The sequence below is a fragment of the Electrona antarctica genome (genome assembly GCF_951216825.1).
Source record: "Electrona antarctica genome assembly, chromosome: 20".
Lineage (NCBI taxonomy): Eukaryota > Metazoa > Chordata > Actinopteri > Myctophiformes > Myctophidae > Electrona > Electrona antarctica.
The window spans coordinates 41,903,814-41,917,776 of NC_136801.1; the positions used below are offsets into that span (position 1 = coordinate 41,903,814).

General features: G+C 45.6%; 1 protein-coding gene across 1 annotated transcript in view; it reads right to left on the minus strand.

Moving 5' to 3' along the window:
• Positions 1-13,963, minus strand: part of LOC306913339 (contactin-associated protein-like 2) — a gene marked incomplete at its 5' end in the record, with an annotated part of 202,217 nt that overhangs the window by 13,082 nt on the left and 175,172 nt on the right. The window contains 4 exons of the mRNA XM_079489931.1: positions 804-1,040; positions 10,778-11,014; positions 11,693-11,722; positions 13,551-13,769. Coding sequence (XP_079346057.1) covers positions 804-1,040; positions 10,778-11,014; positions 11,693-11,722; positions 13,551-13,769 — 723 coding nt within the window. The remainder of the gene's footprint in view (positions 1-803; positions 1,041-10,777; positions 11,015-11,692; positions 11,723-13,550; positions 13,770-13,963) is intronic.

Here is a 13,963-nt window from a genome sequence, read left to right on the forward strand (position 1 = left end):
AACAATGAGTTACCGCTGGCCATGATTCACACTGGTCTTGATTCTTCCGCACCCGAGTACACTTCATTTAACTGTATTCAATGCTTTCACATTACACCGAGTGCTGTGCTATGAGCTTGTAGATCTGCTATTTTTTTGTGTTTTTGTATTATTATTTATTTGATATGGACATCACAATCACATTGCTCATTGCACATTATTGTAAAATGAGTACAGTACATGCATTGCTTACACTAGTGTGTTAGCACAAGTGCTCATTTTCACCACCTGTCCACAGGAGACTTTTCTAAAAATACACTTTAGTTAAAAAAAACTACAAGAAAGGAATATATACTAGTATAACAAAATAAAGTAAACATAATCACTCAGGTAGCCAGTCAGAAACGATGTGAGCACAGTTGATTTCAACTATAGTTTGAGTCCTCTGACTGTAAACCCGTAGCCAAGAAGTACCACAGCCGGCCTGGGCCGTGGCTCAGCGGTCCAGGCACCTTGGCTGGTAATCCAGTCTGGCAGTGTGCGCGGGTTCGACTCCCGATCCCGACGGCCTTTACTGCATGTCTTCCCCCCATTTCCTGTCAGCCTACTGTCTGTCCCTCCATAAAATATATAAAATAAAGGCGAAAGCCACAAAAAAACAAAAGCCAGGTAGTCCTGTTTTAACTTACCATTCTCTGTCAGAACCACAGCCAGGTAGTCCCGTTTTAACTTACCATTCTCTGTCAGAACAACAGCCAGGTAGTCCTGTTTTAACTTACCATTCTCTGTCAGAACCACAGCCATGTAGTCCTGTTTTAACTTACCATTCTCTGTCAGAACCACAGCCAGGTAGTCCGGGGTGTTGGAGCTGACGTACATCAGAACAGCGGGCGTACTGGACGTGCTGAAGCTAAACGCCACTTCCTCCTTGGTCAGGTTCACTTCCCGCGGGCCGAGGGGCGGGACCGCCGGCATCCTCGAGTCCGTATTGGCCGCCGCCGTAGCTTCAGACAGGAAGTCGTACTTGACCAGCGTTCCCGCCTCGAAGAACCCGCCGACATCTGAATGAGAGGGAAAAAATGCACGCACGCACGGACGCAGGAAACCGTGTTTTAGAACTTTTGGGAGTGTTTCTGAAAGGGTACGTGCGTGAGTGCCAGTGTGTGAGAGAGAGAGAGAGAGATATAGAGGGCTCGCTCGTTGCTTACGAGTGCATCATTCATACTGTACCGATTGATTTTTTTTTCCTAAATGTTTTATCCCACAATTTTGTTCAATTTTTTCACCCAGTGTCAATTATCTAATGTAATCCGGGGCGCTACACTTCCTCTGCCAACAGGGGGGGCAGCGGACTGACCTCATGCCTCCTTCTATGGATGATGAGTCCAAGCTGCTTCTTTTCACCCGACAGGGGAGAGTTTCCCCGGTCGGACGTAGCGCGTGGAAGGAACATCAGGCGCCCTGGCTGGCCAGGGGGAGGTAGTTTAGAGACCAGGATTACGGCATGTTTTTGTGAGGGTACCTACCCTAGGGGACACGGGGAGAACATGCAAACTCCACACAGTACCGATTGAAAGCATTCAGAGGTATAATATCAAGTCACACATCAACCCACACCACATAATAAAACACAATAAACGCTTCAATCCACAACGCCTCCATTCCATACAATCAAGACTTATTCCATAAAATGTCTCGCGTATTGATAAACAACTGTAAATAACTATAACAAACTACAGCTCCACGTCTCGTTCCGATAAACAACATCAAGAACATCCAATGGCAAAAATAAAGCAATAGGCCTCCAGAGGTGTGAGGTTACCTGGTATTTTATAACGGCTGAGAGGCGTAGCGAGGCACGAGAAGAGTATGAAAAGACTTAAAGCTACTTAAAGGAGAATTTTGGGCTAAAATGATAATAATAAACATTTTATTCCACACACACATACGATGACGGACGGTTACGTTACGAGTTGCGTGCCGCTGGTTGGCCACGACACACAATTCCAGCCCATATCAGCTATGGAGCTGTCATTTTGAACAGAGGCGTGGAGTGTGAAGACTGTGAGAAGTGAAGACGGGAGTTTTGCCCTTACCCCTTTAGAAGCAGTAGTATGCTACTAGTAACGCGAGCTAAAGTCTGCGGTTCATGCCCGTTCCATTGATGGAAACACCGGAGGGTCGCCTGACAGCAATCCAGTGTCGAGCCCGGGTTGTCCTAGGGAACGTTCAACAAACAGTGCCTCTCGTCTAAACGGCATCGCTGCACTCGTCAACATTGTCTTTCAAAGAGGAAGCATCCGAGCCAGCGTGTCTTGAGAGGAGCTGTATGAACTACTGAGGGTTGCAACTTGCTGTGGTGAGCTAAAGAGCTAGCAGCGGGGCTAACACCCTACACTACACACAAACACCCGCACACTCGCAACACACACGCACGTGCCAGGATGCTGCTTTGTTTTGTTTTCTTTTATTTGTTTGGTCTAAACGAAATCCCGAAGTGGACTTTATTGTCTCCACCAGGCCGAAGGCATGGGGAGAGAGTATGTTTTGCACTCCGTCCGTGTGTGTGTGTGTCCGTCCGTCCGTCCGTCCGTCCGTCCGTCCGTCCGTCCGTTACCAGCTAATCTCCGGCACCGTTAACCCGGTCGATGCCAAACTTTGCACACACACTCCCTGGATGCCAACGATGAACCTCTGCGCCGCATTTTCCAGAACGTCCTGTTATAGCGCCACCATGAGGCAGCTTTTCACATTGTTTACCTAAAACTGCACCGATCTGCGTGAAACGTTGCATGCACACTCCCTAGAGGCCAAGGACAAACCTTTGACCTGCATTTTCCGCATCTGCCTTTTATAGCGCCACCAGGAGGCCGACTTTTGTAAAACACATTTTTGGATATTCTGTCCAAAAATCTCACAAATCGTTACACAATATCTCTATGGTCATGTGCTCAAGTCGGATCTGTCCGATATTTCATATTCCATCCTAATTGGCTATAATTGGCTTTCACAGTTTGCAAGATTGCCCCGTTTTGAACAAAAGCCTCAAATCATGAACGCAGCATGCAATTTACGTCAAATCTTTCACACATATTCTTACTAGGCTGAGGAATATATCCCACCCTTTTCACATTGGCCTGTTATAGCGCCACCAACAGGTTGATTTTTGCAAAACACATTTTTGGAACAAAATGCCTCAAATCATCCAATTGCCATCAAAGGCAAACATATTACTTATTTATATTACTCCTAAACATTTTGCCAAACATCTCACACAGTCCTATCCTCCTGGTGGAGACCTGTGCCCAGAAGGGCACTTGTTCTAGTTTCTTTTGGTTTTACAACAGTGGTGCACGGCACCTGGGTTATTTTGGTTATTGTGAAAACCTGAAATGGACTAAACTGTGCTATATGTATGAACTGAACTGCTTCTTATTTCCAATACAAACCTTGAAACTGACCTTTCTTGTGTCTTTTGCAATTCTTAACTGTGATTGAATGTTTTGAGTTGAAATAAGTGTTTATGGAAGTGTACATATTTATTAGATTTATTATTATTATATATACCCTGAGTTAAACCAGGTAGGTTGCTGTCTTTTCAAACGGTGACCTTTGTAGGGGTTCTCCTCCTGTGTCCAACTTTAATTGGGAAACCGCTACACCTTTCTTACCTTTGTCTCCACCACAAGGCCGAAGGCATGGGGAGAGAGTAGGTTTTGCACTCCGTCCGTGTGTCCGTCCGTCCTTCCGTCCGTCCGTCACCAGCTAATCTCCGGCACCGTTAACCCGGTCGATGCCAAACTTTGCACACACACTCCCTGGATGCCAACGATGAACCTCTGCCCCACATTTTCCAGAACGGCCTGTTATAGCGCCACCATGAGGCAGCTTTTCACATTTTTTACCTAAAACTGCACCGATCTGCGTGAAACGTTGCATGCACACTCCCTAGAGGCCAAGGACAAACCTTTGACCTGCATTTTCCGCATCTGCCTTTTATAGCGCCACCAGGAGGCCGACTTTTGTCAAACACATTTTTTTATATTACTCCTCCAGATTCTGTCCACAAATCGTTACACAGTATCTCTATGGTCATGTGCTCAAGTTGGATCTGTCCGATATAATTGGCTATAATTGGCTTTCACAGTTTGCAAGATTGCCCCGTTTTGAACAAAAGCCTCAAATCATGAACGCAGCATGCAATTTACGTGAAATCTTTCACACATTTTCTTACTAGGCTGAGGAATATATCCCACCCTTTTCACATTGGCCTGTTATAGCGCCACCAACAGGTTGATTTTTGCAAAACACATTTTTGGAACAAAATGCCTCAAATCATCCAATTGCCATCAAAGGCGTATGAAGAAATGGCAATCGGTACACATGATCTCTGTAGTCATGTGATCAAGACGAGTCTGTTGGATTTCTCAGATTGTACACTGATTGGCTAAGATTGCCTTCCAAAGTTCTCCGGCACCGTTGGCCCGATCCATGCCAAACTTTGCACACACACTCTCTGGATGCCAACGACGAACCTCTGCCCCAAATATTCCTCAACGGCCTGTTATAGCGCCACCATGAGGCCGATTTAGGCAAAACACATTTATGTAGATTACTCGTACACATTTTATCCATACATCACACAATTCGGTATACACTATCTCCATAGTCATGTGATCAACACAGATCTGCACCATTTCCCATCTTCCTTCCTGATTGCCTAAGATTTGCTTCCAAAGCACACATGATTGGTCCGTTTCGAACAAAATGCCACAAATCACAAACACAGTGTGCAATTTCCGTGAAATTATACACGCACATTTCCACTAGGCTGAGGACGACATGACACAATTTATTTTCCAAACCAGCCTCATGGTGGCGCTATAATAGGGCAATTCCTGTTTTTACCTATAACTGCATCAATCTGTGTACAACTTTGTATGCGCACTCCCTAGAGGCCATGGAAAAACATTTTCCCTGCATCCCTCCACATCTGCCGGTTATAGCGCCACCATGAGGCCGATTTCTGCAAAACACATGATCTCTGTAGTCATGTGATCAAGACGAGTCTGTTTGATTTCTCAGATTCTACACTGATTGGCTAAGATTGCCTTCCAAAGTCTTCAGGAGTGGCCCGTTTTGTACAAAATGCTGCACATGTCCTGCTAATCCAGAATTCTATCCTCAGAGATGCTATGAGTGATCTGGCTCTGCATTTCCTCAACAAAATGAAGAAAATTGTTGCAAAAAACAAACAAACATGTTTATATAACTTCTAAACATTTTGCCAAACATCACACACACTCCTATCGTCCTGGTGGAGACCTGTGCCCAGAAGGGCACTTTTTCTAGTTGTATATCTATCTCCCTGCTCTTAACGTTTAACGATGGTGTTTGATTGTGCCGAGCAGAGAGAAAAATGTAGCAGAACCGAACGCCAAGATAAAATATTATATGCACACTTTATATAATAAATATTGGTTAAATCTATTCGTGAGTTGTCTGACTGAACTTGTGTCTGTTCCTTATTATACACTGGATCTCTTGTCCACTAGTCCCTTCCTAACATTTTTGTCTAGTTTTAATTTGTTGACGAAATTGTCAGTATATTTAGTCTTAGTTTTAGTTACCATAGCTTAGTTTTTATTTAGTTTCCATGTAGTTTTCGTCAGTGAAAAAAGGTAGTCGGCGAACATTTTTCATCTTAGTTTAGGTCGACAAACTGAACACTGACCCCCATGAACCTTTCCTCTCCCTCCCCTCAGCACGGTGCTTTGTGGAACACAATTTAGGCATTTACAATTTAGGCATTTAGCAGACGCTCTTAAAGGAGTATTCCATGCTAGAAGGCTTTCTTACCTTTCTTTGTAGTCGTTACGTCCCCACCAAAGAGGTCCAGGTGTTTTTTTGTGCAAAAACTCCTTATTGGCTATTTCCCCTACCATAAGCCATCAATTAATTGCATTGAATTGAATGGGGCTATGGGGTGTTGTGCTAATTCGCTTATTTCCATCGAAATAAGTAGTAAAGTGTGCCGCTTGGGATATTATTTACATTATGAAGAGAGGATATATACAAAAAAAAATTTGAGCGATGAAAGTTTCTGCCGCCGGGCAAAACATACACATTATAATTGTAAATAATGATGTATGTAATGACAGGTTAGTGTAACACTTATGGTTTGTTAACCTATAACACGTTGCTTGGATATGCATTGTATTCTTTCCCCACAAGCGAGCCCTGAATTATGCACAGATCTAACCTTCCTGCACCTGCGGTGGCCTGCAGGGATGAGAGAGAGTGTGTGTGCGTGCGTGCGTGCGTGCGTGCGTGCGTGCGTGTTCATGCATTCATGTATGCAACGCACGCTGTGCACATGGGACTGTGATGCCGACCATGAATAACCCATTTTGACCTGAGATCAGATTCTAAAAATGTCTTCCTGACATCCTGACAGTTTTCTGACAAAGTTTGCTATGTCAGTCGTCCTTCGATTTTTAAAAAATAGCAGACCTACAAGCTCGTAGCGCGCCACTCGGTGGCGCGCTACGAGCTTGTAGGTCTGCTATTTTTCAATAGCTAAAGCATAACATGATGCTAACACCAAAAGGGGTTTCCGCCCAAAATGGGATAAATCATAGAGTAGCAATAGCAGTGTGTCGTGTGTCAATGGAGCAGAGTGCAAATATGAACACAAAGGAAACCAAACTGCAGGCACGCCGAAGAAGAACGCGAGGTGAGGAAGTTTAAATAAGAAAAGGACGAGGGAGAATTCTACACAGAAGACAAAACAACATATTTGGTCATGTGTCCAACGAATCTATATGATTTGTATTTTATTGTATGTCTTTTTTCAATTTTGTAAACCCTTTTTTCACCCAGGGCCAATATTGTCTAAGCTGTAACCCTGGGCGCTACACTCTCTCCCTCTGCCAACCTGTGGAGAGCCCCGAACTGAGCTCATGCTTTCTTCAATGCATCAGGAGTTAGGAGGCCGCTTCTTTTCAGCTGACATGGGGAGAGTTTCCCCGGGAGGACGTATACCGCGTGGAAGGAACACGTTATTCCAACCAGTTCCTTTTACCTGGCTGACCAGGGGGGGAGGCAGCATATAGAGACCAGGATTACTGCATGTTTTGTGTGAGGGTATACCTACCCTAGGGGACACGGGGAGAACATGCAAACTCCAGACAGAAAGGCCCTTTCGCATGTTCTCCCCGTGTCCCCTAGGGTAGATACCCTCACAAAAAACATGCAGTAATCCTCATGGTCTCTAAACTGCCTCCCCCTGGCCAGCCGGGGCGCCTGATGAAGGGGAAAGGTACTGGTTGGAATAACGTGTTCCTTCCACACGCTACGTCCAACCAGGGAAACTCCCCCGTCAGGTGTAAAGGAGCAACTTGGACACTCGTGCATGAAGGAAGCATGAGTTCAAGTCCGTTGCTCTCCCCATGTCCCCCATATATGGGGACTAGGTTGGCGGAGGGTGTGTAGACTGTAGAGCCCAGGATCACATTAGATAATTGACACGGGTGAAAAATGGGTTACAAAATTGTGGGATAAAAATTATAGAGAACGTCCCTTTCGCCAAACCCCGCCTCGGGTATGGGCACTGAGAGAGAACACAGCGTCCCCGGCAGAAATCGAACCCGCAGGACCTTCTAGCTGTTGAGGCGATGACGGTGCTATACCGCCTGCGCCAACGCGCCCCTTTTTAATTGTATGTCTTGTATACCGCATGTCTGTACTTTGCTCTGTTGTTTGCAGCCATTGTTAATATGGTATTCAATCAATGGAAACATGATTATATTCTGGCCGCGTAGAGTTGTGATATGACATCTCTCATCTGCACCTTCCACCAAATGAAAGCGCTCCCCCTCACTTTGACAGCTGTGATATCCCCCCCTCCCTCTCTCCCTCCCTCTCTCTCTCTCTCTCTCTCTCTCTCTCTCTCTCTCTCTCTCTCTCTCTCTCTCTCTCTCTCTCTCTCTCTCTCTCTCAGTATTCAGGTAATGTTTTTCCCAGTCGGGGACAATTGGCGGGTAAGCATAATCTCACTCCCTCGTCAATATAACCTTTCATGGCGAAGCCCCGACAATCTAAAAAGCAGCACAAAGCCACTCAGTGAAGGATGCAGGCGAGAGAAAATCATCCACTAAAACCTTCACTCATGCAGGTAAATCCTCCCGTCCTAATCCAGCTGCCATTTTATACATGACTTTAAAAGGGAACTTTACATAACAATTATGTTGTTCTGCCATAGCGCTGAATGTTACCCTAAAATTCCACACAACTCCAAAACATGTGAATTCAAAGCCTCCCGCGCACTCAGATCAGCCAACGCAGGGAAGCTGGAAGTACCCTCACTAAAAACGCCGGGACAACGCTCCACACGTCCCAAACTCTTCTCCCTTCTGGCCCCAAAACTGTGGAATGCACTTCCCGTTGCAATCAGAACTGCAGCATCACTCCCGATCTTCCGCCGTAGTCTGAAAACCCACCTTTTCAGACTCCATCATGGCCCATAGCACTTACCCTACCCCCCTTAGACAGCACTTCTTAGACTTATATAGCATTTGAAACAGACTTATAGCATGTCATGTAGACAGCACAATAAGTGCATTGTATGTAGTCATAGCACTTCATAGTATATATGTACAGCATAGTATAGCATATATGTGTAGTTTATATGTATAGTGTCATTATATAGATATGTTCTAGTTATAGTTTATATGTATAGTGTCATTATATAGATATGTTCTAGTCACGTTCTTAGCTTACGCATGTTTCGCGATAAATGCATTTTTACATATGTGATGTATTCCCATGCTTTTTGTTCTTGCCTATTGTAAGTCGCTCTGGATTAAGAGCGTCTGCTAAATGCCTAAATTGTAAATTGTAAATTGTAAATTGTAAAGCCCAATAAAAATCTCACCCGTGTGAAGTGAGGGGCGCTAATATATTAAAGTCTAACTCATGTTGGGGACAGAAGGAGCCTCCAACACAGGGACAATGGGAGGAGTTGATTCAGGAGATACAGCTCATGGAGAAACTGACACATCGCCTGAGACTGCAGGAGGAACAAATGGAGAACAAATGGTCCAAATGGACAATATTTAAGACCTGAACATGAACAATGAGGGCATGGGAGAATGAGGAACAACAGAACATGTCTAGGAATATGTAAAGTAACATGCAAGGTTTGATACGCATTGTCGATTTTATTTATATTTTTATTTTTCATGTTTGTTTGTACTGTGTTTGTCTTTTGCCATTGTTTTCATTGTTTGTTTGTGTGTTCTAAAAAATAATAAAAATCTAAGTGATAAAAAAAAAAGTCTAACTCATGTTGATTAGGTGATGCAATGGTGATGTAAAACAAACAGTGCCAACGCAAACATTAAACGCCATTAACAATAAAGAGACAATATGACGTAAATTACACATTATGACGTAAATGTTCCCTTCGTTGTCAATGGCGTTTACAAAACAAACATTGAACTAAAGACAAACATTAAACCTGTGTATAGGAGGGGCTAGCACCCATCAAAAATGAATTACCGTCAAGGCAAGGTGTTTTCAAAAGATAACCGAAATCAAAATAATCACAATCAAACGCCTCCGGCTGAAGTAAGATTTGACTCACAATGCATGCAGATGGCGTCAACACTATAATGCTGATGACGGCTCACAAACTCTCACAAAAAACATGCAGTTATCCTGGTCTCTAAACTGCCTCCCCCTGGCCAGTCAGGGCACCTGATGGAGGGGAAAGCGTACCGGTCGGTATAACGTGTTCCTTCCACGCGCTACGTCCAACCGGGGAAACTCCCCTATGTCAGGTAAAAAAGAAGTGGCTTGGACTCCTCATGCATTGAAGGAAGCACGAGGTCCTGCGTGCACGCATCCGCCTGGGTGACGGGCGGCAGACTGCTGGGCGAGCGCTGGCGCTTTGGCCTGGGGGGGTCAGATCAACATGTGGAATTAATTCTGTACTGGCCATTATGTCGAGCTTGTTGAGAGTACATGCAGGGTTTGATGAGGTCAGATCAACATAAGGAATGTCAGAACAGGTCAGCTCCATATATGGAGATCTAAGGGTGGCAGCGGGTGCAGTGTCTTGAGTGAGGTAGGTTTGATGAGGTAGGATGAGGTCAGATCAACATAGGGAATGAATTCTGTATTGGCCATATATGGAGCGTGTCAACAAGGTGTGACGGACGGACGGATGGACTGACTGACAGGTTTTGCAGGTTTTCATAGTAAACTGCAACCTATTAACCTGACTCTGCCAGATTGCGGCAGTATTGAGTTCACACAAGTTCCCTCCTCTTGCCTGGATCTGCGCCACCGAGTGGCGCGCTATGAGCTTGTAGGTCTGCTATTGTTGAAAAATCGTAAAAATGTGGCACAAATCTTTGAATATATTCTTTCGATGTCAGGTCTAAATGGGTTAAGTTTACATTTGCACTGTGGCACAGCTTCAATATGTCATCGGTCTCGCGTTGATCCCGCCTCTAGCGGCCGCATACAGCCGCGTATAAAATTGGTCCGGAGTGCATCGTCTCTAGCCTGGCTAATAAGCCAGACTAATATCACACAACACTGTCGCGCCGGCAGGCAATTTTATTTTTGCCAACGGCTGATTCGGTCTGGCTTATTAGCCAGGCTACATCGTCTCTGCCCGAGAGATACCAGACTCACCCTTCTGGCAGAATGCAAATGTTGTCCAGCAGGGGGAGTGGTTCCACCAGGCTAGCGACCTATATGGTCACAATAAAATAACGTTATAAATAACCTCGGGTACAGAAGGCTCCATCGTAGGCCGTCTCAGTGCAGTCGCAGGCATATCCGTTGTACTTCTCCACGCACTTCCCTCCGTTGCGGCAGTACATCCCGTAGCTGGTGCAGTGACCCTGGCAGCCCGGCTTGACCCCCGGCGTCACCTTCGACCTCTCCTCCAGGTCAAGGGTCACGCCGTTCAGCCTCAGAGCGCGGATGCAACCCAGGAAGCCCCGCTGGCCGCCCGCCGCACCTGGAGAGAGAGAGGGGGGGGGGGGGGGGGGGAGAGAGACAGAGAGGGAGGGGGGGAGAGAGAGAGAGGGGGGGAGGGAGAGAGAGAGAGAGAGAGAGAGAGAGAGAGAGAGAGAGAGGGGGGGGGAGAGAGAGAGAGAGAGAGGGGAGGGGGGGGGGGGGAGAGAGAGAGAGAGAGGGAGAGGGGGGGAGGGAGAGAGATACTTTTTTTACTTTTTAAAAAGAGAGAGAGACAGAGAGAGAGCACCGAAAGTATCAATACTGCAATCTAGAAATACTCTATTATTCACAAAGCACTGGATCACTAAGCACTGGACTGGGTCACAAAGCACTGGACTGGATCACTAAGCACTGGACTGGATCACTAAGCACTGGACTGGGTCACAAAGCACTGGACTGGATCACTAAGCACTGGACTGGATCACTAAGCACTGGACTGGATCACTAAACACTGGACTGGATCACAAAGCACTGGACTGGATCACTAAGCACTGGACTGGATCACTAAGCACTGGACTGGATCACTAAGCACTGGACTGGGTCACAAAGTACTGGACTGGATCACAAAGCACTGGACTGGGTCACAAAGTACTGGACTGGATCACAAAGCACTGGACTGGATCACTAAACACTGGACTGGATCACTAAGCACTGGACTGGATGACAACATAATACCTACTGTCATGGCAGGTGAGTGAGGCAGGTTTTCCTGTGTGACATGCCGCACACACACACACACACACACACACACACACACACACACACACACACACACACACACACACACACACACACACACACACACACACACACACACACACACACACACACACACACACACACAGTGAGGAGATGAAGGCGACGTCAGGCCCATGCATGACAGACAAAAGAAAGAAAGAAAGAAAGAAAGAAAGAAAGAAAGAAAGAAAGAAAGAAAGAAAGAAAGAAAGAAAGAAAGAAAGAAAGAAAGAAAGACAACCAACAGAGTTAAGTACAAACATGCAAAGACAGGAAACACAAAATGATAAATAAAATCAAGTTAGCGTATCCAATCATGAATAAATGAACGAAACCAAAACAAGGCGATTTATACAACTAACCAAAAAGAATGTCTGGAATGATAGCAGTCACATGATGAAACATGTATCGTGCAGGCGGTGCAGCAAATTGTGGACAAAACAGAAATCATATTATTTTCCAAGTCCAAGCTCTGTCCGTAACAATGTTATGGTTCATGAATAGTTCCATTTCCAGACAAAGAACGATTTGACCACAGCCCCTCTGTTGTAGCCAGTGGTGGAAACAAGTATCAATCAATTGTTTTACTTTAAAAGTATCAATTATGCAATGCAGAACTACTCCGTTACAAGTAAAAGTAGAAATGTATTGGTATAGAAATGTACTTAAAGTACCAAAAGTAGAAAGTACTCATTGTGGGGGTGAAGTATGTTTAGTATTATAATCAAAATCTATACGAATACATTTGGTAACTAAAGTTTTCAAATAAATGTAGTGGAGTAAAAGTACAAATTTTGGACCTGAAATGTAGTGGAGTAGAAGTAAAAGTGTTGATAGAGAGATGACTTCCGCACACCCGGTATAGGCAATTTGGAGCAGGTGCGATGGTGACGAGGCATACAACATACAAAGAAGGGACACCCGCACACCGCCACTATAGGTTCAGAGCATTCATTTTTAATGAGAGCAACGTTTCGGTCTTGCGACCTTCCTCTGTGCTTTGATGTTGGAAACGATACATGTTCAGGCTCTTCTCTTGCAGCATGCCTCGGGAAATCCTCGCAAACTCCTCAGCCAACAGTCAAAGATGCATTCAGCACAAACGCATGGATAAATATTCCCAGTTGAGCTTCATGAGTCACGGCAATAAATGATATCCACTTTGTCCTTTTAGTTGAGGGAATAAATCTATTCCGCGAGCGGCATTCAGCACGGCGCGCACACTGGAGACTATGCTGTCTCCACAGTTTATTTATTTTATGTTTTTATATTCACACAATGCTGGTAGTAAAGGGCAAAGATTTTTTGATTATTTTTTTCTTCACCCAGTGTCAATTAGCTAAGGTAATCCTGGGCGCTACACTTCCTCTGCCAACCTGGGGAGAGCAACGGACTGTCCTCATGCTTTCTTCTATGCATGAGGAGTCCAAGCTGCTTCTTTTCACCTGACAGGGGGGGGGGGGGGGTGGGGGGGGGTTTCCCCGGTTAGACGTAGCACATGGACTGGTTAAGTATTCAAATGGCAGGTGAGGGGACCTAGGCTCATTAGGTCCACTGGCAGAGCCTTAGCAGATCCTTTTGTGGTGTTTCTGGAAAACTGTGTATCCGACTCAAGCTTGGGCACTGCACTCCCTGTGGGGGTGTGGAGAGCATGTGTCAAATTTAAAGTTGGTGTGGCGAACGGTTCTCCAGAGAGAGTACATTGTAAGATGACAACGAAACTGTGTGTGTGCACGTGCATGGGTGTGTGCGTGCGTGTGTGCGTGCGTGTGTACGTGCGCGTCATGCGCGTGTCTTACCCACATAGAGCTGACTGAACAGCTCTAGGCGCGTGTGTCCGTGCGGGGGCGCAGGGCGAGTCACCCGATTGGTCAGATCCAGCTGAAGGACCGCCTCCTTCACGTTGCGCTCGGCCGTCACCCGATGCCATTGGTCGTCGTTCAGGGGCGTGGCCGAGACGACGGACAGCTCAACGGGCCCGTTTCCAACATCGAACGAGAACGACACAACTGTAGGAGCTGGAGAGAGAGAGAGAGAGAGAGAGAGAGAGAGAGTATAGTATAGTTTTACAGAGAAAACACACAAAGCACTATGAATTGTAAATGAATTAAATGGAACAGGGCAGTTATTTGGTCAAGCTCCTGAAAGAGAGAAGGCCGGGTTGATATAAGGCACCTTAGCAGGGTCTGTTATGGACCATATACCAATTACA